We start from the raw sequence: 26,495 nt of genomic DNA, 5'->3' as shown, positions 1-26,495 counted from the left end.
TATGTTTTTCCACAATTTTATCCTTTTTCTTACCTAAGAAACAAAATATCGAACATGGTGTCAAAATAACAAGACAGGAAAAACATAAGCAGTAAAAAATTATATATATATATATTTATATATATATATCACCTAATTCTTCACATTACAAATATTTTTTGTAGATTTTGCCATCCAAAGTCATCGTAAAATCGATATCTACCATACAAAAAAGCTAGGCTAACGCTCCTTCGTGAAGGCGAACCCTTGAGACACAAGGAAAAGATTTCAGGTTTCAGCATGTTAACAAAATACAAAAAGAACGTCTCAAGTCAGTAGTCTGTAAGTGACGATGCCAGTTGTGATTGACACTATGTACAAAAACAAGTTTCCCATAATTTCATCCCAAGATTTTGTGATTAGTTTCTCACATGAAGCAGCGGCGAGCCGTGTGGAGAGGAAGTTCGCTCACTACCGCCCCCCTGCAGGCCATAACCACACACTGCAGTTATAGACCGCCCCCTGCAGGCCATAACCACACACTGCAGTTATAGACCGCCCCCTGCAGGCCATAACCACACACTGCAGTTATAGACCGGCCCCTGCAGGCCATAACCACACACTGCAGTTATAGACCGCCCCCTGCAGGCCATAACCACACACTGCAGTTATAGACCGCCCCCTGCAGGCCATAACCACACACTGCAGTTATAGACCGCCCCCTGCAGGCCATAACCACACACTGCAGTTATAGACCGGTTGCATAGACACACACAGCCGCTGGAGTCGACGGTCCCGTGTGCTCGCCAGAGACGACACCACTGTCCTGAATATCAGAAACGGTCCGTTTATAGAGTTCCTGTAATGTGATATCCACATGTAGAGCATCTTAATGTCAAGATGAAGACGAATGAAGAGCAGGAGCCTGAAAAACACAAGTTGAGCAAAGAGTGTTATTCCAAATGCTCACGTTACACACTCGCTCTCACACACACACACACACACACACACACACACACACACACAGAGCCTTCAGACGAGTCGCTCCGGATCAAAACCCTTCAAGGGAGTCGCGTTTCGGATCTAAACCCTTCAGACGAGTCGCTCCGGATCTAAACCCTTCAGACGAAACCCTTCAGACGAGTCGGTCCGGATCTAAACCCTTCAGACGAGTCGGTCCGGATCTAAACCCTTGAGGCGAGTCGGTCCGGATCTAAACCCTTCAGGCGAGTCGCTCCGGATCTAAACCCTTCAGGCGAGTCGGTCCGGATCTAAACCCTTCAGACGAGTCGCTCCGGATCTAAACCCTTTAGGCGAGTCGCTCCGGATCTAAACCCTTGAGGCGAGTCGCTCCGGATCTAAACCCTTGAGGCGAGTCGCTCTGGATCTAAACCCTTCAGACGAGTCGCTCTGGATCTAAACCCTTTAGGAGAGTCGGTCCGGATCTAAACCCTTGAGGCGAGCCGGTCCGGATCTAAACCCTTGAGGCGAGTCGCTCTGGATCTAAACCCTTCAGACGAGTCGCTCTGGATCTAAACCCTTCAGACGAGTCGCTCCGGATCTAAACCCTTGAGGCGAGTCGGTCCGGATCTAAACCCTTCAGACGAGTCGCTCCGGATCTAAACCCTTCAGGCGAGTCGGTCCGGATCTAAACCCTTCAGACGAGTCGGTCCAGATCTAAACCCTTCAGACGAGTCGCTCCGGATCTAAACCCTTCAGGCGAGTCGCTCCGGATCTAAACCCTTGAGGCGAGTCGGTCCGGATCTAAACCCTTCAGGCGAGTCGCTCCGGATCTAAACCCTTCAGGCGAGTCGGTCCGGATCTAAACCCTTCAGACGAGTCGCTCCGGATCTAAACCCTTTAGGCGAGTCGCTCCGGATCTAAACCCTTGAGGCGAGTCGCTCCGGATCTAAACCCTTGAGACGAGTCGCTCCGGATCTAAACCCTTGAGGCGAGTCGGTCCGGATCTAAACCCTTCAGACGAGTCGCTCCGGATCTAAACCCTTCAGGCGAGTCGGTCCGGATCTAAACCCTTCAGACGAGTCGGTCCAGATCTAAACCCTTCAGACGAGTCGCTCCGGATCTAAACCCTTCAGGCGAGTCGCTCCGGATCTAAACCCTTGAGGCGAGTCGGTCCGGATCTAAACCCTTCAGGCGAGTCGCTCCGGATCTAAACCCTTCAGGCGAGTCGGTCCGGATCTAAACCCTTCAGACGAGTCGCTCCGGATCTAAACCCTTTAGGCGAGTCGCTCCGGATCTAAACCCTTGAGGCGAGTCGCTCCGGATCTAAACCCTTGAGGCGAGTCGCTCCGGATCTAAACCCTTCAGACGAGTCGCTCTGGATCTAAACCCTTTAGGAGAGTCGGTCCGGATCTAAACCCTTCAGACGAGTCGCTCCGGATCTAAACCCTTCAGACGAGTCGCTCTGGATCTAAACCCTTGAGGCGAGTCGGTCCGGATCTAAACCCTTCAGACGAGTCGCTCCGGATCTAAACCCTTCAGGCGAGTCGGTCCGGATCTAAACCCTTCAGACGAGTCGGTCCAGATCTAAACCCTTCAGACGAGTCGCTCCGGATCTAAACCCTTCAGGCGAGTCGCTCCGGATCTAAACCCTTGAGACGAGTCGCTCCGGATCTAAACCCTTGAGGCGAGTCGCTCCGGATCTAAACCCTTGAGGCGAGTCGCTCCGGATCTAAACCCTTCGGACGAAACCCTTCAGACGAAACCCTTCAGACGAAACCCTTCAGACGAAACCCTTCAGACGAAACCCTTCAGACGAGTCGCTCTGGATCTAAACCCTTCAGACGAGTCGCTCCGGATCTAAACCCTTCAGGCGAGTCGCTCCGGATCTAAACCCTTCAGGCGAGTCGCTCCGGATCTAAACCCTTCAGACGAAACCCTTCAGACGAAACCCTTCAGACGAAACCCTTCAGACGAAACCCTTCAGACGAAACCCTTCAGACGAAACCCTTCAGACGAGTCGCTCTGGATCTAAACCCTTCAGACGAGTCGCTCCGGATCTAAACCCTTCAGGCGAGTCGCTCCGGATCTAAACCCTTGAGACGAGCCGCTCTGGATCTAAACCCTTCAGTCGAGTCGCTCCGGATCTAAACCCTTTAGGCGAGTCGGTCCGGATCTAAACCCTTCAGGCGAGTCGCTCCGGATCTAAACCCTTTAGGCGAGTCGGTCCGGATCTAAACCCTTCAGGCGAGTCGCTCCGGATCTAAACCCTTGAGACGAGCCGCTCCGGATCTAAACCCTTCAGACGAGTCGCTCCGGATCTAAACCCTTCAGTCGAGTCGCTCTGGATCTAAACCCTTCAGACGAGTCGCTCCGGATCTAAACCCTTTAGGCGAGTCGGTCCGGATCTAAACCCTTCAGGCGAGTCGCTCCGGATCTAAACCCTTGAGACGAGCCGCTCCGGATCTAAACCCTTTAGGCGAGTCGCTCCGGATCTAAACCCTTGAGACGAGTCGCTCCGGATCTAAACCCTTGAGACGAGCCGCTCCGGATCTAAACCCTTGAGACGAGCCGCTCCGGATCTAAACCCTTGAGGCGAGTCGCTCTGGATCTAAACCCTTTAGGCGAGTCGCTCCGGATCTAAACCCTTCATACGAGTCGCTCTGGATCTAAACCCTTTAGGCGAGTCGGTCTGGATCTAAACCCTTTAGGCGAGTCGGTCCGGATCTAAACCCTTCAGACGAGTCGCTCCGGATCTAAACCCTTCAAGGGAGTCGCTCCGGATCTAAACCCTTCAAGGGAGTCGCTCCGGATCTAAACCCTTCAGACGAGTCGCTCCGGATCTAAACCCTTCAGACAAAACCCTTCAAACGAGTCGCTCCGGATCTAAACCCTTCAGGCGAGTCGCTCCGCATCTAAACCCTTCAGACGAAACCCTTCAGACGAGTCGCTCCGGATCTAAACCCTTCAGGCGAGTCGCTCCGGATCTAAACCCTTGAGACGAGCCGCTCTGGATCTAAACCCTTCAGACGAGTCGCTCCGGATCTAAACCCTTCAGACGAGTCGCTCTGGATCTAAACCCTTGAGACGAGTCGCTCCGGATCTAAACCCTTCAGACGAGTCGGTCCGGATCTAAACCCTTGAGACGAGTCGCTCCGGATCTAAACCCTTCAGACGAGTCGCTCTGGATCTAAACCCTTTAGGCGAGTCGCTCCGGATCTAAACCCTTGAGACGAGCCGCTCCGGATCTAAACCCTTGAGACGAGCCGCTCCGGATCTAAACCCTTTAGGCGAGTCGCTCCGGATCTAAACCCTTCAGACGAGCCACTCCGGATCTAAACCCTTCAGACGAGCCACTCCGGATCTAAACCCTTCAGGCGAGTCGCTCCGGATCTAAACCCTTCAGACACACCCTGGAACAAGAATGGCATTGAAATAAAATGACTTACTAAAGAGAACTGGTCGTAAACCTGCATGAGGTCGTCCATCCGGTGCTGCTCCAACACCACGAACCCCTCCAGCTCTCCACTGCCCTTCCGAGCGCAGGCCTGACAGTGAACCACGGAGGAGCGGCGGGCGTAGCTGTCGCTTGTCACGAACAGAAGGTTAAACACCTCCACCTGCAACAACACCACCAACAGAAGGTGAAACACCTCCACCTGCAACAGAAGGTGAAACACCTCCACCTGCCCCAGCACAGCTCAGGCTGATTTCAGCACGTCGTCTCATGAGAAGAAGGGATGGGCATTTTTCAAAAATATTGTATTTGAATAATTGGAAAATTGAATATTTGAATATTCACTTATTTAAATTACGTTTAATGAGAAAGACGTTATTTTTTAAGTTTAAGGTTTAAAAAAAAAAGTTTGTCACCATTTCTGAACAAGCTAATGATTAGGCAATGTACACAACAAGCTTACGTTATATCTGAAGGTTTTCTTTTAGTTGAAAACAAACAATGTGTAAATAAAAAAATACAAAGAACAAAAGCATTGAAGCGTTGCAGAGACACGGGTTTCTAACAGCACTTTGGTCAAATAAGACTTTAAGAACAGAAAACGCAAACTTAAAGGAAGGGTACGTCTCAAAGTTATTTAGCTATCAGACACGTCATCATCTCCCTCCCTCGGGTAAGCCGGTTCAGCGGAGTTTACCTGCAGTGATGGACTCTTTCCTCAGTCGACTGCGGTTTGGGTTTCATGCGATTTCTCAGTGTGCTGGTGATATTATGATGGCGCAGTTTCATTAATTAATTTGATCAAAAGTAATTCCATTTTGTAAGATAATATTCATCAAAGTAATTCCAAACTGCGCGAGGCAGACGACGACATTATGTGATCAAATACAATCCACTCGTTAAACACGCTCCACGGCGCCACCCAGTGCATTTAATTAGAACTGAGTTATGCTTGGGATTTATCATGGACTCACTGCATTTACGGCCAGCAAAGCAACGTAGTAAAACTAGAATAGTACTTTATTTTTCTAATAATAATGACAGAGCGAACATTCGTGCACATCCCTAACGAGAGGGAACGGTTATTGGGCATCAGATCCAGGACTCACCTCACAGATGCTGCAGTAATGCGCCGGCTCGTCTCGGCCTCGTCTGTGCCAGATCGTCTCCTTCCCAGCAGCCACCAGCGCCTCTTTAATGGCCTGACACTGTTTGAGCGTCCGCAGCAAACAGAACCTGTTCACCACAGAGATTGATTACGGCTCGTTACCGACATGATAAACACGCGGACAGAGGAAACTGCACTCACTTGATCATCTCAAACAGCTTGAGGTCGGACACTTTAATGTTCCTCGCCATGTTCCAGGACAGATGCACCATGGGAACCATAGATTTGACGCTCTGGAGTTTGTTCCACTCGTAGCGTTCGACGGCCAGCTTGTACTGATAGGCTGCAGGGAGCAGACGAACACAGTCACATGACAGCGGACCACAGCGAACACGAGAGGCTAGTGGTGCCACGGATCGCAGAACTCACGGCTCGGATCAGCAGGAAAAATGGTTGGGTTTGTAACTTTGCTTTTCCTTTATTACTTAAAGCTCACTTGAAGTTCTTCGATACCACAGCAAAAACTACTAGCCTACTGTAACTGGTAAAGTTCACACATCATTAAAGACAAGTGAACAGTCAGTGATAAGAAGAACAAATACACAAATTACAAGCAGAGATGAATACTATATAACAAGCAGAGATGAATACTATATAACAAGCAGAGATGAATACTATATAACAAAGTTACAAAGTCTAACAATAGTATTCAGAAATAAATAATTAAGCCTAAATGTAAAATAACACTATTTATTCACTGTAGAAATTAAATATAGATTGTATTTTTGATGTTTTATTAACATTAATGACAGACAACAGTAGGAATATTAGGATACTGTCACTTTAAGATCGAATAAACGGACAAACATCTGGTTTCTTTCTCAATGGCAGAACCGAGAGAACACTTGCCGAGACGGGGGTTTAGACATGATTGTGTGTGTGTGTGTGTGTGTCCGTTCAAGGGCAAGGAGACGCAAAAGAGGAATCAGTTCGGTGTTCGAGCGCTGACTGAAACACCCCCCCCCCCTCCTCTCTCTCACTCTCTTTTTATCTCCCTCTCTCTCACACACTCTCACTCTCTAACCCTAACTCTCTCTAACTCTCTCCCTCTCTAACAATTCAATTCAATTCAGAAAGCTTTATTGGCATGACAAAAAAAATACATTTTGTATTGCCAAAGCATCAAAACAACATAGAAAATGATTTAGAACATTTAGTACACAAAATAATACTGATAGCATAAAACCATAATAATAAAATAAACAAAGATTAATAAATAAAATATAAAGGATTTAGAAAACATCTCTGTACAAAACAAAAACAAGCAGAAAACAAACGAACACTGAACTTGGAATTGAACATATACATGTGTGTAGGTCTTAGGCTGTGAGTGTGTGTGTGTGTGTGTGTACTGTGTAGGTCTTAGGCTGTGAGTGTGTACGTGTGTGTGTACTGTGTAGGTCTTAGGCTGTGAGTGTGTGTGTGTTTATTGGATGATCTAACACTCTCTCTCTAACTCTCTCTCTAACTCTCTCTCTAACACACACTCTCTCTCTAACTCTCTCTCTAACACTCTCTCTCTCTAACTCTCTCTCTCTCTCTCTCTCTCTCTCTCAGAGAGCACAGATAACGTGCGAGTCCCAATTTTCGCCTCCTCTTCCGCGTTTAAAATTGTTTGAATGTGTAAATTGGCAAGACAAAACGCGTCCAAGTGATAAGCGTTCACTCTATGATGGCTAACTGTAGCCAGTGATCCGCGAATCCCCAGCGTGCCGAAGCGCGGGTCAGCTGTGCGCGCCGATCGCCCGCTGCGCCGCTACATGAGGCTAGCAGGCCACGCACCTGACAGAGGGCCCACGTTCCAGGAGATGTTGTTGCACCAGCCGATGGCCTGGACCCAGTGCACCGTTCCCGTGTTCAGCCACACCAGGTCTCCGGGCCGCTGGATGAAGCGGTACACCGGCACGTTCGCCTCGTACAGGTCCTCCAGGTTCGGCCACCACGAGCCCTTCAGGAAGTTGATGTTGTTCCTGCAAAAGGGCGTCAAAAGAGACTCTAGCATAGCGATCCAAGGACCGACAACAGAAGCGGTTTCAGATCCGCCACATGATCTGACCTCCAAGTTCAACAATTAAAAATGGTCATCCATTACTCGCCCTCATGTCATTTCAAACCCGTTAGACTTTCGTTCATCTTTGAAACAAACAAATATATTTTAATGGAATCTGAGCAAGTGCATTCCCCTGAAACTGATGCTCAACACGTTCATGAAGTTCTAATCCAAGTCTCCGGAAGAGACACGATCACTTTATATGATCAGATTAAACAGGCTTTTATTCACATATAAACATTAACCAGCGAACGAACACAGATGAGGTTTGCTCTCGCCAGTTTAGCTTTCTTTTCCCGATGATCAATGCTAAAATTAAATCCGTTGACCAAATAAAGTGATCGTGTCTCTTCAGATGAATCCACTCCATTCATATGGGTTTATTTGACCATCTCTTCATGAACATTTGAAGCGTCCGAGTTTTGGGTGATCAGACTTTCACAGGAGAGAGAAATCTCTCAGATTTCATCAAGAATATCTTCATTCACTCGCCAGATCAGATTCTCGTTGGTCTTCGAAACACAAATGAGGACCATTTTCATTTTAGACGAAGCATCCTCTTAACTTTGACTCGGGCTCCTACACATTTCCATTTCAAAATCCCAAAGCCCTCTGTAGGTTTTTCAGAGCATATTTAACATAAACGCTTCATACAGAATTATTTTCAGCATTACATTTGGTTTATATTCCATATGTAAATATAGTAATTTTCTCTGTTTTTCTGTTGGTTTTCTCAAAGTGATAACATGCGCTTGCATGATGAGAAGAAACCTAAAACGCTTTATAACCTGTAGATATTTACCTCTGACACATCGGTTTGATACTGTAATCGTGGTTTGATGTTGAATAAACACAAATACCAAAGTCAAGTCTGATTTTGGTGATATTGATCAGTTGCTGGTCTGAGTGACACACATTCGACTAGTGAAGTTCAAAAGAGACTCGCTTTGCATAATAAAAATGAGTGCCTTGAATTGTGTTCAACAATCACTAAACTGTGTTTCCCATAAATGGATGTATCTGTGTGGGAAGCTCAGGGATCACCGAACCTTCGCCATGAAAACACTCTGCTTGTAAGATAAAAATTAAAAATTCTTAATTTTACATTTTACATTTTAGAGAACTGAATAGGGTCAATGGTCTGGAAACACATTTTCCATACTTATCCAGACCTGGAAATGACAAATCAAATGTCAAACTGCGTGTGAACCCTGTTGACTACAGTCGCCCTCAGACGCTCAGGAACGAGAGGTTTGAAACGTCACGTACTTCTCACAGAACTCGCTCATCACTCCCCAGTACGGCTCCGGCACGGCAAACCACTCGCAGTCGCCCGGCCCGATGTTGATGTTCACGGCACAGAAGTTATTGTGCTCCTGATGCCCTAGATATGAGCAGAGAGATCATGTGATACGAGTGGAGAGATCATGTGATACGAGCAGAGAGATCATGTGATACGAGCGGAGACATCATGTGATACGAGCGGAGACATCATGTGATATGAGCGGAGAGATCATGTGATACGAGCAGAGACATCATGTGATACGAGCGGAGAGATCATGTGATACGAGCAGAGACATCATGTGATACGAGCAGAGAGATCATGTGATACGAGCGGAGACATCATGTGATACGAGCGGAGAGATCATGTGATACGAGCAGAGAGATCATGTGATACGAGCGGAGACATCATGTGATACGAGCGGAGAGATCATGTGATACGAGCGGAGACATCATGTGATACGAGCGGAGAGATCATGTGATACGAGCGGAGAGATCATGTGATACGAGCGGAGACATCATGTGATACGAGCAGAGACATCATGTGATACGAGCAGAGAGATCATGTGATACGAGCAGAGACATCATGTGATACGAGCAGAGAGATCATGTGATACGAGCGGAGAGATCATGTGATACGAGCGGAGAGATCATGTGATACGAGCAGAGACATCATGTGATACGAGCAGAGACATCATGTGATACGAGCGGAGAGATCATGTGATACGAGCGGAGAGATCATGTGATACGAGCAGAGACATCATGTGATACGAGCGGAGAGATCATGTGATACGAGCAGAGACATCATGTGATACGAGCAGAGACATCATGTGATACGAGCGGAGAGATCATGTGATACGAGCAGAGACATCATGTGATACGAGCGGAGAGATCATGTGATACGAGCGGAGAGATCATGTGATACGAGCGGAGAGATCATGTGATACGAGCGGAGAGATCATGTGATACGAGCGGAGAGATCATGTGACTGAGCATGTCTAACGACAGCGGCTCTCACCTGGAGTTCTGCTGCCCGGGACCTTCATGAAGAGCTGGACCGTGTTCATTCCCAGAATGCTGTGGCCCACGTGACTGAGCAGGTTCCCGGCGGACACGACTCGAGCGAACGCAGGCAGTTTACTGAGTTCCTGCAGCTGCAGTTTCCACCTGCAGGGGGAGCCACAGTTCAACTCGTGCTTCACAGACTCACACACCGAAGAAGTGGTGGTGTTCCAGCCATTCAGTGAAACTGGCCTGTCATCTGTTCTCAGTTTGGAATCACTGCTTGCACATACACACACTAGAGTTCGGGTAATGAGACACTATGATGCTTATTAAATCACAATATACAAAAAACACAAAGGGTAGCCACATGCACCCGAGACTCACTTCTTTTCATCCGAGACGTCGATGTTGGTCCCAAACTTGACTTGTTTGAAAGGAGCTTTGCGGCTCCTAGAAACACTGAGCAGAATGAAGAGAGTAAGCGCGGGTTAGCATCAGCGCAGCTAAAGCATCAGCGGTTATTAAACACGTCAAACTCACGTTTCCGATGACGTGATTTCAGAGTCCGACAGCTCCTTCTGCCCCTTCTTCTCATTCTCTTCCTGAAAGCACACAAGCTCCGTCACTTACTACGCGAAATACCACAAGCAAACGATTAGTGCTAGTTTTAGAGATCGACCGATATTTAAGCATTTTCCCGTAATCAGGTATCAGTTTTGTAACATCGTATTAACCGGTAAACTGCGCCATCTTGTGGCCGTTTTGAGAATTGTGTGGCATTACTGTGTCTGAGGGGAGATCAGTCAACAACAGTTCATAGGAAAAATAACTTGCATCCCTTAATTAATAAACTTTGACAGCCATTACTGCACACATGAGAAAAGTTTTCCTGAACAAATTTTGTCTGTCTTTAGATGAACTCTAGACTTAGACTTAGTAATAAACTCTAAACATTAGATTTTGTAAAAAAAATTTGACCGTTGTTAATTTTAATGCTGTTGTTGTAAATACACTGGACAAAATTATAAACGCACCACTTGTTTTTGCTCTATTTTTCATGAGCTGAACTCAAAGATCTCAGACTTTTTCTATGTACACAAAAGGCCTATTTCTCTCAAATACATATTTAGCAGACGCTTTTATCCAAAGCGACTTACAAATTAGGACTAAATTAAGCGAGTCATCGTGAAGAAGCAAAAACAACGCAAGAAGTGCTCAAAATAGAAAGTGCAGGCCCTGCTCAGAGTCGCATACGCCAGACGAGCGAGGGTTAAAGGTGAAGGGCTCACGGAAGAGATGAGCTGAAAACATCCCAGTGTATAATTCTGTTCAGTGTATAAAGATGCAAAGGCAGTAATGTCTTTATTATTCAGCAGTTTAGAATGTTTTATGCTTTTAAAAAAATTTTTTTTTTTACATGCATTGTTTTTTTTGTTGCACTTTCAGACTATTTATTGATGTAGAAGTGTGTTTTGTTTTGTACGCAATGAGGGACTGAAATTGCAGTTTTTAATAAGTGTTAAAGGGTTAGTTCACCCAAAAATGTAAACTCTGTCAGTAATTACTCTCCCTCATGTTGTTCAACCCCGTTAGACTTTCGTTCATCTTCGGAACACAGATTAAGATATTTTTTATTAAATCTGAGAGCTGGATCACTCCTCCATAGGCTTCTCAGGGATCGAAACTGGCCGGCCCTAAAGTTATGAAAGACATCGTTAAAATAGTCCGAGTGACTACAGCGGCTCAACCTTAAGTTTATCACGCGACGAGAATACTTTTTGTGCGCAAAAAACAAACAAAAATAACGACTTTATTCAACTATTCATTTCCTTCCCTGTGGGCCTCGCGATTTCACGTAGTGAAACTGCGCAAAGCTTCTGTGTTGCACATCACACGCAGGCTCACTATTGGCCGACGCTGGTCATGTGTGTGATGCGTGTGACGTGCAACACAGAAGCTTTGCGCAGTTTCACTACGTGAAATCACGAGGCCCACAGGGAAGGAAATGAATAGTTGAATAAAGTCGTTACAAAAAGTATTCTCGTCGCGTGATAAACTTAAGGTTGAGCCGCTGTAGTCACTCGGACTATTTTAACGATGTCTTTCATAACTTTTGGGCCGGCCAGTTTCGATCCCTTAGAAGCCTATGCAGGAGTGATCCAGCTCTCAAATTTAATCACAAATATCTTAATTTGTGTTCCGAAGATGAACGACAGTCTTACGGGGATGAACCACATGAGGGCGAGTAATTACTGACAGAGTTTTCATTTTTGGGTGAAGTAACCCTTTAACACAGTTTGTTTAGTTCAATACTGTTGTTATAATTGTCAAAACCAGAAATAAAACAAATAAATATGGGTTCTGGAAGGGTTCTCTTACCCTCAGGGACTCCTGGAAGGACGAGGCCTGGTACTGGGCGTATTTGGCGATGGTGGTGTAGGACCGGGTGCCCTCGCAGCGCCACTGCTTCCTCTGCCCGCTGGAGTCCCAGTTCTCGTCGGCCGGCTGGCACAGCTGAGTGCGCACCTCCACCAGGTGCTCCGGGTTCGCCTCCACCAGCGTCTTCGTGGAGAACAGGCCCAGATCTGCAGAGAGAGAGAGCATGAAGCGCCTGGAGACCCCTTCTGACGGGTCCGCTCACCGAGACTTTGGAACGGAGGACCTGAGCAAATCAGAACTGCTCCCACAATATCCATTTTTAAAATCATTTTTATTTGATCTGGCTTATAATTCATGAGCTAAATCTGTCTTTTTATGGTTTGTTGTTTACTTGTGTCTTTGTATTTTAATTAATGGTTTTTCGTTTTGTACAGCACATAGGTCAACGGCAGTTGTTTTTAATTGTGCTTTATAAATAAATCGAATTCTGTGAACTTGTGACTCAGAAACATCTACGCATGTCCAGCTGTGTGTAGCGGTGTCCTTTATTAAACCAGCGGATCTCAACCCTTCTGACTTCAAGGACACTCTTTGTCCACTACAATATTTGAAGGCCCTCCACCAGTGGGGGAGCCAGGGGGTGGCCAGGGGTGGCCATGGCCACCCTTGGCTTAAGCTTGGCCACCCCTTTGGCCACCCCTCTCACAACTGCCGTTTCTGTCTCTGTCTCTGTCTCTCTTTTTTTTTTTTTTTTTACAAGAATTGCGTTTTTAAAACACAGAACCGTATCTTACGACCACAAAAAACGTGAGACTTTTCAGACGCGCACTCCAACTTCACCTCAGCGCCAGGCGCAAGTCAAACGAGTGCGGAAATGTACAAGTGCCGAATCAGCTTCAGCAGTGACCGGAGCATAGTAAATATAGATTTGATGTTCCTCAACTGGTGAGTTGCAAGACCGTTTTGAGTGAGTCGCATATGTCCAGTCAAAGAAACAACAACGCAATTCTCTTTTTTTCTGATTCTACTTTTATTTTGAAAGATATCTGTGTGAAAGCTTGTGACACTTCCGTCAGATGCGGAGAAAAGCGCGTTGTCCTGAATCAGTTGGCTATCTGCTGTAAGATGAATGTTGCAAGGTCAACAAATGTCAGTTAAACTAACTTTTTACTGTCCTGTCAGACGTTGTACTGTACTTGCACATCACGCGTAAATGTGGCGTGCTGTAGCCGTAGTTCTGTTGTCAATTAACTCATGAAATAATCAAAAAGGCGATACAATCTGTGTCAAAACTGCATGCATGTATGTATTTGTTATATATGCGTCACATATGTCTAGACTAAAATATTCTGCCATGTTTAAGGCACAAACTGACAGGCTATGTGTTTTTTTAATGTACAAATAAATGTGAGCACTGTGCATTTGTACAAGAAGATAGGCGGTAATTTTGCGTTAATTTGTAAAGGACAAAATAAAATGCATAATTTTTAAATCCATAAAATAACTAATTTTATATTCTGCCATTTATGTACATGTTGACTTCACATTCTTGCACATAGCGATTCAAAAGAGATGTTTCCCCCCTTTTTAATTAGGTATGATAGAACGGTTTAGATTCTTTATTTTGACTACTAATATAGAAAGTTGAAGAGTTAATTGATTATATAAAATTCAATGAAGGGTATAATCTTTGAACTACAGTAGTTATCTGCATGTCTCATCCATGAAGGTGGAACAATGTTGGGGGTTTTTGTGAACCAGAACCATGCTAACTGAGCAAGTTTACTATATGACTAAATAACTTTAGCTATAGTGTGTGTCCCCTTTATTATTATTCCTGGAGGTGGTAAATAGCTAATAATAATTTAAAAAAAATCAAATTCACTCAGTATTCCATGATTCCTAATTCACTACTCTCTCAATTAGCTACAATTGAATACAAATGAACTGTATTCAGTTGTGTAGGAACAGTCCAATAGATTATTTAAACTAATTATTATGTTAAAATAATTAAGATTTATGTGCCACCCCAGACTGTTTGCTGGCCCCTGCCTGGCCACCCCTATGAAAAAATCCTGGCTCCGCCACTGCCCTCCACTCACAATTTCTACCTAATTAAATATTTTGGATGCATGTTTGCTACAGAAAATAACCTATTACTAAGAAATATCTTGATTTTTATTTGTTTTAGCTAATTTTATTGCATTTCGAGTCATCTTGAGGCCCCTTGCTAAAACCACTGCTTTAAACGCTTCCAAATACGCTCTGCTATGACAGAACTCGACCTAAACAGAAAACCCCTGCGGCAAACATGTATGAAACAATAACAACGTGTTGTGCTAAAAATTAAGGTCTGAAATCAAGCATGTGTAGCGAGATGAGCTTTAGCAACTCACTCTGGATAAAAGCATCTGTCAAATGCATTTATGTAAAAGTAAAAAAGGTTGATATATGATAATAATAATATAGCTCATTAAATCTGATTTGATAATGTGGCAGACCAAATACAACAGAGGAAAGCTAACTCGCACGGCTTTATAACACTAGTGCGAGCTGTAAATCAGTCAGAGAGTTGTGCATTTCGTCCTTGAAATCTTTTCAACAATGGAAAGCAAAGCAAGTTTCAATCTGTTTTCTAGTTGCCATGGAAACTGCAGAGAAGTGCGTCGCTCCCACATTTGGCCTTTCAGGTGATCGTGTGTGTGTGTGTGTGTGTGAGAGAGAGAGAGTGTGTGTGAGACTGAGTGTGAGAGAGAGAGAGTGTGTGTGTGTGTGTGTGTGTGTGTGGAGGCTAAAGGCTCTGACCCAGTTTGAGGGCTCCTGCTAGGCCCCGTATGACGGTCACTGGGTTGGACTGGTTTGTGCAGAACTGGTGCAGTGGCGGGAAGAAGGCGTCTCTCTTATTCTCCAACTGAAACACATTATGAACGCATTGTCAATCACATGCAGCGTTACACATCTCCGTGCAGAAACACACACACACGCTCTCTCACTCTCACACTCACTCTCACTCACTCTCACTCACTCTCACACTCACTCTCACACTCACTCTCACACTCACTCTCACTCACTCTCACTCACTCTCACTCACTCTCACTCACTCTCACTCACTCTCACACTCACTCTCTCACTCACTCTCACTCACTCTCACACTCACTCTCACACTCACTCTCACACTCACTCTCTCACTCACTCTCACTCACTCTCACACTCACTCTCACACTCACTCTCACACTCACTCTCACACTCACTCTCACTCACTCTCACACTCACTCTCACACTCACTCTCACACTCACTCTCACTCTCACTCTCACTCTCTCTCACACTCACTCTCACTCACTCTCACACTCACTCTCACACTCACTCTCACACTCACTCTCACACTCACTCTCACACTCACTCTCACACTCACTCTCACACTCACTCTCACACTCACTCTCACACTCACTCTCACACTCACTCTAACACTCACTCTAACACTCACTCTAACACTCACTCTCACACTCACTCTCACACTCACTCTCACACTCACTCTCACTCTCACACTCACACTCACTCTAACACTCACTCTCACTCTCACACTCACACTCACACTCACTCTAACACTCACTCTCACACTCACTCTCACACTCACTCTCACACTCACTCTCACTCTCACTCTCACACTCACTCTCACACTCACTCTCACACTCACTCTCACTCTCACACTCACACTCACTCTAACACTCACTCTCACTCTCACACTCACACTCACTCTCACACTCACTCTCACACTCACTCTCACTCTCACACTCACACTCACTCTAACACTCACTCTCACTCTCACACTCACACTCACTCTAACACTCACTCTCACACTCACTCTCACACTCACTCTCACACTCACACTCACTCTCACACTCACTCTCACACTCACTCTCACTCTCACACTCACACTCACTCTAACACTCACTCTCACTCTCACACTCACACTCACTCTAACACTCACTCTCACACTCACTCTAACACTCACTCTCACACTCACTCTCACACTCACTCTCACACTCACTCTCACACTCACTCTCACTCTCACACTCACACTCACTCTCACACTCACTCTCACTCTCACACTCACACTCACTCTAACACTCACTCTCACACTCACTCTCACACTCACTCTCACTCTCACACTCACACTCACACTCACACTCACTCTCACACTCTCTCACACTCACTCTCACACTCACTCTCACTCTCACTCTAACCCTCACTCACACTCACTCTAACCCTCACTCACACTCACTCTAACGCTCTCTCTCACACTCACTCACACTCACTCTAACGCTCTCTCACACTCACTCACTCACTCTAACGCTCACACTCACTCTAACGCTCTCTCACACTCACACTCACTCTAACGCTCTCACTCACACTCACTCTAACGCTCTCTCACACTCACTCTAACGCTCTCTCACACTCACTCTAACGCTCACTCACACTCACTCTAACGCTCACTCACACGCTCTCTCTCACACTCACTCTAACGCTCTCTCACACTCACTCTAACGCTCACTCACACTCACTCTAACGCTCACTCACACGCTCTCTCTCACACTCACTCTAACGCTCACTCACACTCACTCTAACGCTCACTCACACTCACTCTAACGCTCTCTCTCACACTCACTCACACTCACTCTAACGCTCTCTCACACTCACTCTAACGCTCACACTCACTCTAACGCTCACACTCACTCTAACGCTCTCTCACACTCACACTCACTCTAACGCTCTCACTCACACTCACTCTAACGCTCTCTCACACTCACTCTAACGCTCTCTCACACTCACTCTAACGCTCACTCACACTCACTCTAACGCTCTCTCACACTCACTCTAACGCTCACTCACACTCACTCTAACGCTCACTCACACGCTCTCTCTCACACTCACTCTAACGCTCACTCACACTCACTCTAACGCTCACTCACACTCACTCTAACGCTCTCTCACACTCACTCACACTCACTCTAACGCTCTCTCACACTCACTCACACTCACTCTAACGCTCTCTCACACTCACTCACACTCACTCTAACGCTCACACTCACTCTAACGCTCACACTCACTCTAACGCTCTCTCACACTCACACTCACTCTAACGCTCTCACTCACACTCACTCTAACGCTCTCTCACACTCACTCTAACGCTCTCTCACACTCACTCTAACGCTCACTCACACTCACTCTAACGCTCTCTCACACTCACTCTAACGCTCACTCACACTCACTCTAACGCTCACTCACACGCTCTCTCTCACACTCACTCTAACGCTCACTCACACTCACTCTAACGCTCACTCACACTCACTCTAACGCTCTCTCACACTCACTCACACTCACTCTAACGCTCTCTCACACTCACTCACACTCACTCTAACGCTCTCTCACACTCACTCACACTCACTCTAACGCTCACACTCACTCTAACGCTCTCTCACACTCACACTCACGCTCTCTCACACTCACTCTAACGCTCTCTCACACTCACTCTAACGCTCACTCACACTCACGCTCACTCACACTCACTCTAACGCTCACTCACTCACACTCACTCACACTCACTCTAACGCTCTCTCACACTCACTCTAACGCTCACTCTAACGCTCACTCTAACGCTCACTCTAACGCTCACTCTAACGCTCACTCTAACGCTCACTCTAACGCTCACTCTAACGCTCACTCTAACGCTCACTCTAACGCTCACTCTAACGCTCACTCTAACGCTCACTCTAACGCTCACTCTAACGCTCACTCTAACGCTCACTCTAACGCTCACTCTAACGCTCACTCTAACGCTCACTCTAACGCTCACTCTAACGCTCACTCTAACGCTCACTCTAACGCTCACTCTGGCCTCGTTTACACTGCAGGTCTTGATGCCCAATTCTGATTTGTTGCCTATATCCGATTTTTTTGACCGCCCGTTTACACATTCTTTAAATTGTGACCCATATCCGAGTCATGTGTTTACACTTGACATAGATCCGAAACATCGCGCATGTTTAAAGGGGTCTTCTTGCACAGATGGACGAACGCGCAGCGAGATCTCAGGACTGGTGGGAACATAGCCTACAACACGATCTCATGAAAGTGAGTGTCTATAGCACGAATTTGATTTCATGTGCCATTTATACGCCAAAAATAGTTTTTGCTTGCATATGACACGCACTGTAAACGTGCGTATTAAACGCCATAAAGTGCGTATCATACACGCAAAAAACTATTTTTGGCATAAATGCCACGTGAAAAGAAAAAAATCCGTGCAATAAACGCACTTTCATGAGATCGTGGCAGGCTTTAACGAGGAGCAGTGGGTCCGAAATTTTAGGATGAGCAAGCCAACCTTTGATATGTTGTGTCAACATGTGTCCACATTCCTCTACTATACGACCACACAATGTTTCGTCAGGCCATCCGTCCCTTCGCAGATGCGCGTCGGGGTTTCTCTCGTCATTAAACCGTGGAGACGCAGCCTAATGCCTCAGAAAATCCGATCTGCCTGTTTACATGACAGTCGCATTGGCACATATCTGATTTATTTCCACATATGAACGAGGCCTGAAACCGATCTCGAAATATCCGAATGCATGCGTTTTTTTCCTGTTTACACTGTCATAGAACACATCCGATCTGTGTCGCATATGAGTAAAAAATCGGAATTGGGTCACATTTCACTGACAGTGTAAACGAGGCCTCTAACTCTCACTCTAACGCTCTCTCACACTCACTCTAACGCTCACTCTAACGCTCACTCTAACGCTCACTCTAACGCTCACTCTAACGCTCACTCTAACGCTCACTCTAACGCTCACTCTAACGCTCACTCTAACGCTCACTCTAACGCTCACTCTAACGCTCACTCTAACGCTCACTCTCTCTCACGCTCACTCTCTCTCACGCTCACTCACTCTAACGCTCACTCTAACGCTCACTCTAACGCTCACTCTCTCTCACACTCACTCTAACGCTCACTCTCTCTCACACTCACTCTAACGCTCACTCTCTCTAACGCTCACTCTCTCTAACGCTCACTCTCTCTAACGCTCACTCTCTCTAACGCTCACTCTCTCTAACGCTCACTCTAACGCTCACTCTAACGCTCACTCTAACGCTCACTCTAACGCTCACTCTAACGCTCACTCTAACGCTCACTCTAACGCTCACTCTAACGCTCACTCTAACGCTCACTCTAACGCTCACTCTAACGCTCACTCTAACGCTCACTCTAACGCTCACTCTAACGCTCACTCTAACGCGACGCTCACTCTAACGCTCACTCTAACGCTCACTCTAACGCTCACTCACACTCACTCACACTCACTCACACTCACACTCACTCTAACACTCACACTCACTCTAACGCTCACTCACACTCACTCTAACACTCACACTCACTCTAACGCTCACTCTAACGCTCACTCTAACGCTCACTCTAACGCTCACTCACACTCACCAGTGTTTCCCCTACCATTGTTTTGGGGGGGCGGCCCGCCCCCCCAAAACGACCCCCCGCCCCCCCTAAATTGCCGACGAAATCCAGTCATAAAAAAGAAATTTACTGTATAACGCGGAATTTCATGGAATTTGTCAATCTTTTGAGGAATAAATAGAAAGCAGTTTAGTGTACACTTGAAATCAAATCGCGATGTAGACAAGTGTGTGTGGATATTAAACCACAAAGACTATTTAAATACGAATCCTGCTTGTTCTGTGTGAATGAATGGTGCAGCCGACGCGCAGTTTCATTTAACGTACCGCACACACACACACACACACACACACACAAAAGCACGTGTGACGCTTGCGCTGTTTTTTGGCCTATATGAAGACACAAATGCATAAACTTCCTCTCCAGGCTCTAGATCCACTCCGAAAGTCACTTCGTGATCATTTAACCGCTTCATTTGAGAAAAACTATCATTGTGACAAACACAAACTCAAAAGGTCTTCACGGCAACCCGTCAAAATAAAAGTTCGGTTTAACGTGACAGAAATATATTACCGTTGTACAGTATAATTTAGATATGTCCCAATGTAATAATACTAACACTAATCCAAATAAATTATCATCAAAACTGATTTTTTTTTAGGAATAATCCATGTTTTAATTTTAACAGTAAAGCTCATTGTGCAGCACGTTATTTGACAAAAAGTTTATTTAATTTCATATGATTAAAATTGATGATAAATGATAACATTTGTGTTTTATGTCTTCATTTTATTACCAGAAAAAACAACACAGAATTAGTGTGAAATTTTTTTTTATATATTTTTTTTAAATGTTGTATACGTTTAATGATTCATAATACACTATTTCAATTAATTAGACATGCTTTTTGATTGCTAAAAAATGTACACCACGTATCCGTAACACGCCCGCTCCGCAACACTAGCAGTCCCCCCCCCCCCTGAAAAAAAATCCTAGAGGAAACACTGCTCACTCACACTCACTCTAACGCTCACTCACACTCACTCTAACGCTCACTCACACTCACTCTAACGCTCACTCACACTCACTCTAACGCTCACTCACACGCTCTCTCTCACACTCACTCTAACGCTCACTCACACTCACTCTAACGCTCACTCACTCTAACGCTCACTCACACTCACTCTAACGCTCACTCACACTCACTCTAACGCTCACTCACACGCTCACTCACACTCACTCTAACGCTCACTCACACTCACTCTAACGCTCACTCACACTCACTCTAACGCTCACTCACACTCACTCTAACGCTCACTCACACTCACTCTAACGCTCACTCACACTCACTCTAACGCTCACTCACACTCACTCTAACGCTCACTCACACTCACTCTAACGCTCACTCACACTCACTCTAACGCTCACTCACACTCACTCTAACGCTCACTCACACGCTCACTCACACTCACTCTAACGCTCACTCACTCTAACGCTCACTCACTCTAACGCTCACTCACACTCACTCACACTCACTCACACTCACTCTAACGCTCACTCACTCTAACGCTCACTCACACTCACTCTAACGCTCACTCACACTCACTCTAACGCTCACTCACACTCACTCTAACGCTCACTCACACTCACTCTAACGCTCTCTCACACTCTCTAACGCTCTCACACCCTCACTCTAACCCTCACTCACCCTTACTCTAACCCTCACTCACACTCACTCTAACGCTCACTCACTCTAACGCTCACTCACTCTAACGCTCACTCACACTCACTCTAACGCTCACTCACACTCACTCTAACGCTCACTAACACTCACTCTAACGCTCACTCACACTCACTCTAACGCTCTCTCACACTCACTCTAACGCTCTCTCACACTCACTCTAACGCTCTCTCACACTCACTCTAACGCTCACTCAAACTCACTCTAACGCTCTCTAACACTCACTCTAACGCTCTCTCACACTCACTCTAACGCTCACTCACACTCACTCTAACGCTCTCTCACACTCACTCTAACGCTCACTCACTCTAACGCTCACTCACACTCACTCTAACGCTCACTCACACTCACTCTAACGCTCTCTCACACTCACTCTAACGCTCTCTCTAACGCTCACTCACACTCACTCTAACGCTCACTCACACTCACTCTAACGCTCACTAACACTCACTCTAACGCTCACTAACACTCACTCTAACGCTCACTCACACTCACTCTAACGCTCTCTCACACTCACTCTAACGCTCTCTCACACTCACTCTAACGCTCTCTCACACTCACTCTAACGCTCTCTCACACTCACTCTAACGCTCACTCTAACGCTCACTCACACTCACTCTAACGCTCTCTCACACTCACTCTAACCCTCACTCACACTCACTCTAACGCTCACTCACACTCACTCTAACGCTCTCTCACACTCACTCTAACCCTCACTCACACTCACTCTAACGCTCACTCACACTCACTCTAACGCTCACTCACGCTCACTCTAACGCTCACTCACGCTCACTCTAACCCTCACTCACACTCACTCTAACGCTCACTCACACTCACTCTAACGCTCACTCACGCTCACTCTAACGCTCACTCACACTCACTCTAACGCTCTCTCACACTCACTCTAACGCTCTCTCACACTCACTCTAACGCTCTCTCACACTCACTCTAACGCTCACTCACACTCACTCTAACGCTCTCTCACACTCACTCTAACGCTCTCTCACACTCACTCTAACGCTCTCTCACACTCACTCTAACGCTCTCTCACACTCACTCTAACGCTCTCTCACACTCACTCTAACGCTCTCTCACACTCACTCTAACGCTCACTCTAACGCTCACTCTAACGCTCACTCACACTCACTCTAACGCTCTCTCACACTCACTCTAACCCTCACTCACACTCACTCTAACGCTCACTCACACTCACTCTAACGCTCTCTCACACACTCTAACGCTCACTCTAACGCTCACTCACACTCACTCTAACGCTCACTCACACTCACTCTAACGCTCACTCACACTCACTCTAACGCTCTCTCACACTCACTCTAACGCTCTCTCACACTCACTCTAACGCTCTCTCACACTCACTCTAACGCTCTCTCACACTCACTCTAACGCTCTCTCACACTCACTCACACTCACTCTAACGCTCACTCACACTCACTCACACTCACTCTAACGCTCACTCACACTCACATTCTAACGCTCACTCACACTCACTCACACTCACTCTAACGCTCACTCACACTCACTCACACTAACGCTCACTCACACTCACTCTAACGCTCTCTCACACTCACTCTAACGCTCTCTCACACTCATTCTAACGCTCACTCACACTCACTCACACTCACTCTAACGCTCACTCACACTCACTCACACTCTAACGCTCACTCACACTCACTCTAACGCTCTCTCACACTCACTCTAACGCTCTCTCACACTCACTCTAACGCTCTCTCACACTCATTCTAACGCTCACTCACACTCACTCACACTCACTCTAACGCTCTCTCACACTCACTCTAACGCTCACTCACACTAACGCTCTCTCACACTCACTCTAACGCTCACTCACACTCACTCTAACGCTCTCTCACACTCACTCTAACCCTCACTCACACTCACTCTAACGCTCACTCACACTCACTCTAACGCTCTCTCACACACTCTAACGCTCACTCTAACGCTCACTCACACTCACTCTAACGCTCACTCACACTCACTCTAACGCTCACTCACACTCACTCTAACGCTCTCTCACACTCACTCTAACGCTCTCTCACACTCACTCTAACGCTCTCTCACACTCACTCTAACGCTCTCTCACACTCATTCTAACGCTCACTCACACTCACTCTAACGCTCACTCACACTCACTCACACTCTAACGCTCACTCACACTCACTCTAACGCTCTCTCACACTCACTCTAACGCTCTCTCACACTCACTCTAACGCTCTCTCACACTCATTCTAACGCTCACTCACACTCACTCACACTCACTCTAACGCTCTCTCACACTCACTCTAACGCTCACTCACACTAACGCTCTCTCACACTCACTCTAACGCTCACTCACACTCACTCTAACGCTCTCTCACACTCACTCTAACGCTCACTCACACTCACTCTAACGCTCACTCACACTCACTCTAACCCTCACTCCAACACTCTCTAACGCTCTCTCACACTCACTCTAACGCTCACTCACACTCACTCTAACGCTCACTCACACTCACTCTAACGCTCTCTCACACTCACTCTAACGCTCTCTCACACTCACTCTAACGCTCTCTCACACTCACTCTAACGCTCACTCACACTCACTCTAACGCTCACTCACACTCACTCACACTCACTCTAACGCTCTCTCACACTCACTCTAACGCTCACTCACACTCACACTCACTCTAACGCTCTCTCACACTCATTCTAACGCTCACTCACACTCACGCTCTCTCACACTCTTAACGCTCTCTCACACTCACTCTAACGCTCTCTCACACTCACTCTAACGCTCTCTCACACTCACTATAACGCTCACTCACTATAACGCTCTCTCACACTCACTCTAACGCTCACTCACACTCACTCTAATGCTCTCTCACACTCACTCTAACGCTCACTCACACTAACGCTCTCACTCTAACGCTCTCTCACACTCACTCTAACGCTCACTCACACTCACTCTAACGCTCACTCTAACGCTCACTCACACTCACTCTAACGCTCACTCACACTCACACTAACGCTCTCACTCTAACGCTCTCTCACACTCACTCTAACGCTCTCTCACACTCACTCTAACGCTCACTCACACTCACTATAACGCTCTCTCACACTCACTCTAACGCTCACTCACACTCACTCTAACGCTCACTCACTCTAACGCTCTCTCACACTCACTCTAACGCTCACTCACACTCACTCTAACCCTCACTCCAACGCTCACTCACACTCACTCTAACGCTCACTCACACTCACTCTAACGCTCACTCACACTCACTCTAACGCTCTCTCACACTCACTCTAACGCTCACTCACGCTCACTCTAACGCTCACTCACGCTCACTCCAACGCTCACTCCAACGCTCACTCCAACGCTCACTCCAACGCTCACTCCAACGCTCACTCCAACGCTCACTCCAACGCTCACTCCAACGCTCACTCCAACGCTCACTCCAACGCTCACTCCAACGCTCACTCCAACGCTCACTCCAACGCTCACTCCAACGCTCACTCCAACGCTCACTCCAACGCTCACTCCAACGCTCACTCCAACGCTCACTCCAACGCTCACTCCAACGCTCACTCACACTCACTCTAACCCTCACTCCAACGCTCACTCACACTCACTCTAACGCTCACTCACACTCACTCTAACGCTCACTCACACTCACTCTAACCCTCACTCCAACGCTCACTCACACTCACTCTAACGCTCACTCACACTCACTCTAACGCTCACTCCAACACTCATTCACACTCACTCTAACGCTCACTCACACTCACTCTAACCCTCACTCCAACGCTCACTCACACTCACTCTAACCCTCACTCCAACGCTCACTCACACTCACTCTAACGCTCACTCACACTCACTCTAACCCTCACTCCAACGCTCACTCACACTCACTCTAACGCTCACTCACACTCACTCTAACCCTCACTCACACTCACTCTAACCCTCACTCCAACACTCTCGAACGCTCACTCTAACCCTCACTCCAACGCTCACTCACACTCACTCTAACGCTCACTCACACTCACTCTAACGCTCACTCCAACGCTCACTCACACTCACTCTAACGCTCACTCACACTCACTCACACTCACTCTAACCCTCACTCCAACGCTCACTCACACTCACTCTAACACTCACTCTAACCCTCACTCCAACGCTCACTCCAACGCTCACTCACACTCACTCTAACCCTCACTCCAACGCTCACTCACTCCAACGCTCACTCACACTCACTCTAACCCTCACTCCAACGCTCACTCACACTCACTCTAACGCTCACTCACACTCACTCTAACCCTCACTCCAACGCTCACTCACACTCACTCTAACGCTCACTCACACTCACTCTAACCCTCACTCACACTCACTCTAACCCTCACTCCAACACTCTCGAACGCTCACTCTAACCCTCACTCCAACGCTCACTCACTCTAACGCTCACTCACACTCACTCTAACCCTCACTCACACTCACTCTAACCCTCACTCCAACACTCTCTAACGCTCACTCTAACCCTCACTCCAACGCTCACTCACTCCAACGCTCACTCACACTCACTCTAACCCTCACTCACACTCACTCTAACCCTCACTCCAACACTCTCGAAACGCTCACTCTAACCCTCACTCCAACGCTCACTCACTCCAACGCTCACTCACTCTAACCCTCACTCACACTCACTCTAACGCTCACTCACACTCACTCTAACCCTCACTCCAACGCTCACTCACACTCACTCTAACCCTCACTCCAACGCTCGCTCACACTCACTCTAACGCTCGCTCACACTCACTCTAACGCTCGCTCACACTCACTCTAACCCTCACTCCAACGCTCACTCACACTCACTCTCACGCTCACTCACTCTAACGCTCACTCACACTCACTCTAACGCTCGCTCACACTCACTCCAACGCTCTCTCACACTCACTCCAACGCTCTCTCACACTCACTCTAACGCTCACTC

The 26,495-nt window shown here is 46.8% G+C and overlaps 1 protein-coding gene across 3 annotated transcripts in view; it reads right to left on the bottom strand.

Annotated features, from left to right (window-relative positions):
- Window positions 1–658: 658 nt before the first annotated feature.
- The window catches only part of kdm6al (lysine (K)-specific demethylase 6A, like), a 69,200-nt gene continuing 43,363 nt past the window's right edge, over window positions 659–26,495 (bottom strand). For all 3 annotated transcript variants that reach the window (XM_056243515.1, XM_056243516.1, XM_056243517.1), the window contains 11 exons: window positions 15,085–15,190; window positions 12,280–12,485; window positions 10,441–10,502; window positions 10,285–10,359; window positions 9,914–10,062; window positions 8,884–8,998; window positions 7,347–7,534; window positions 5,706–5,847; window positions 5,506–5,632; window positions 4,389–4,559; window positions 659–904 (listed from right to left, as the gene is read on the bottom strand). In XM_056243515.1, coding sequence (XP_056099490.1) covers window positions 875–904; window positions 4,389–4,559; window positions 5,506–5,632; window positions 5,706–5,847; window positions 7,347–7,534; window positions 8,884–8,998; window positions 9,914–10,062; window positions 10,285–10,359; window positions 10,441–10,502; window positions 12,280–12,485; window positions 15,085–15,190 — 1,371 coding nt within the window. In that variant the 3' untranslated portion in view covers window positions 659–874. The remainder of the gene's footprint in view (window positions 905–4,388; window positions 4,560–5,505; window positions 5,633–5,705; window positions 5,848–7,346; window positions 7,535–8,883; window positions 8,999–9,913; window positions 10,063–10,284; window positions 10,360–10,440; window positions 10,503–12,279; window positions 12,486–15,084; window positions 15,191–26,495) is intronic.

The sequence above is a fragment of the Rhinichthys klamathensis genome, unplaced genomic scaffold (assembly GCF_029890125.1).
Source record: "Rhinichthys klamathensis goyatoka isolate OS25496 unplaced genomic scaffold, OSU_Roscu_1.1 h1tg000802l_1, whole genome shotgun sequence".
NCBI lineage: Eukaryota > Metazoa > Chordata > Actinopteri > Cypriniformes > Leuciscidae > Rhinichthys > Rhinichthys klamathensis.
Note: the sequence above shows the minus strand (reverse complement) of the source record. Positions and strands in the feature narration are given on the sequence as shown.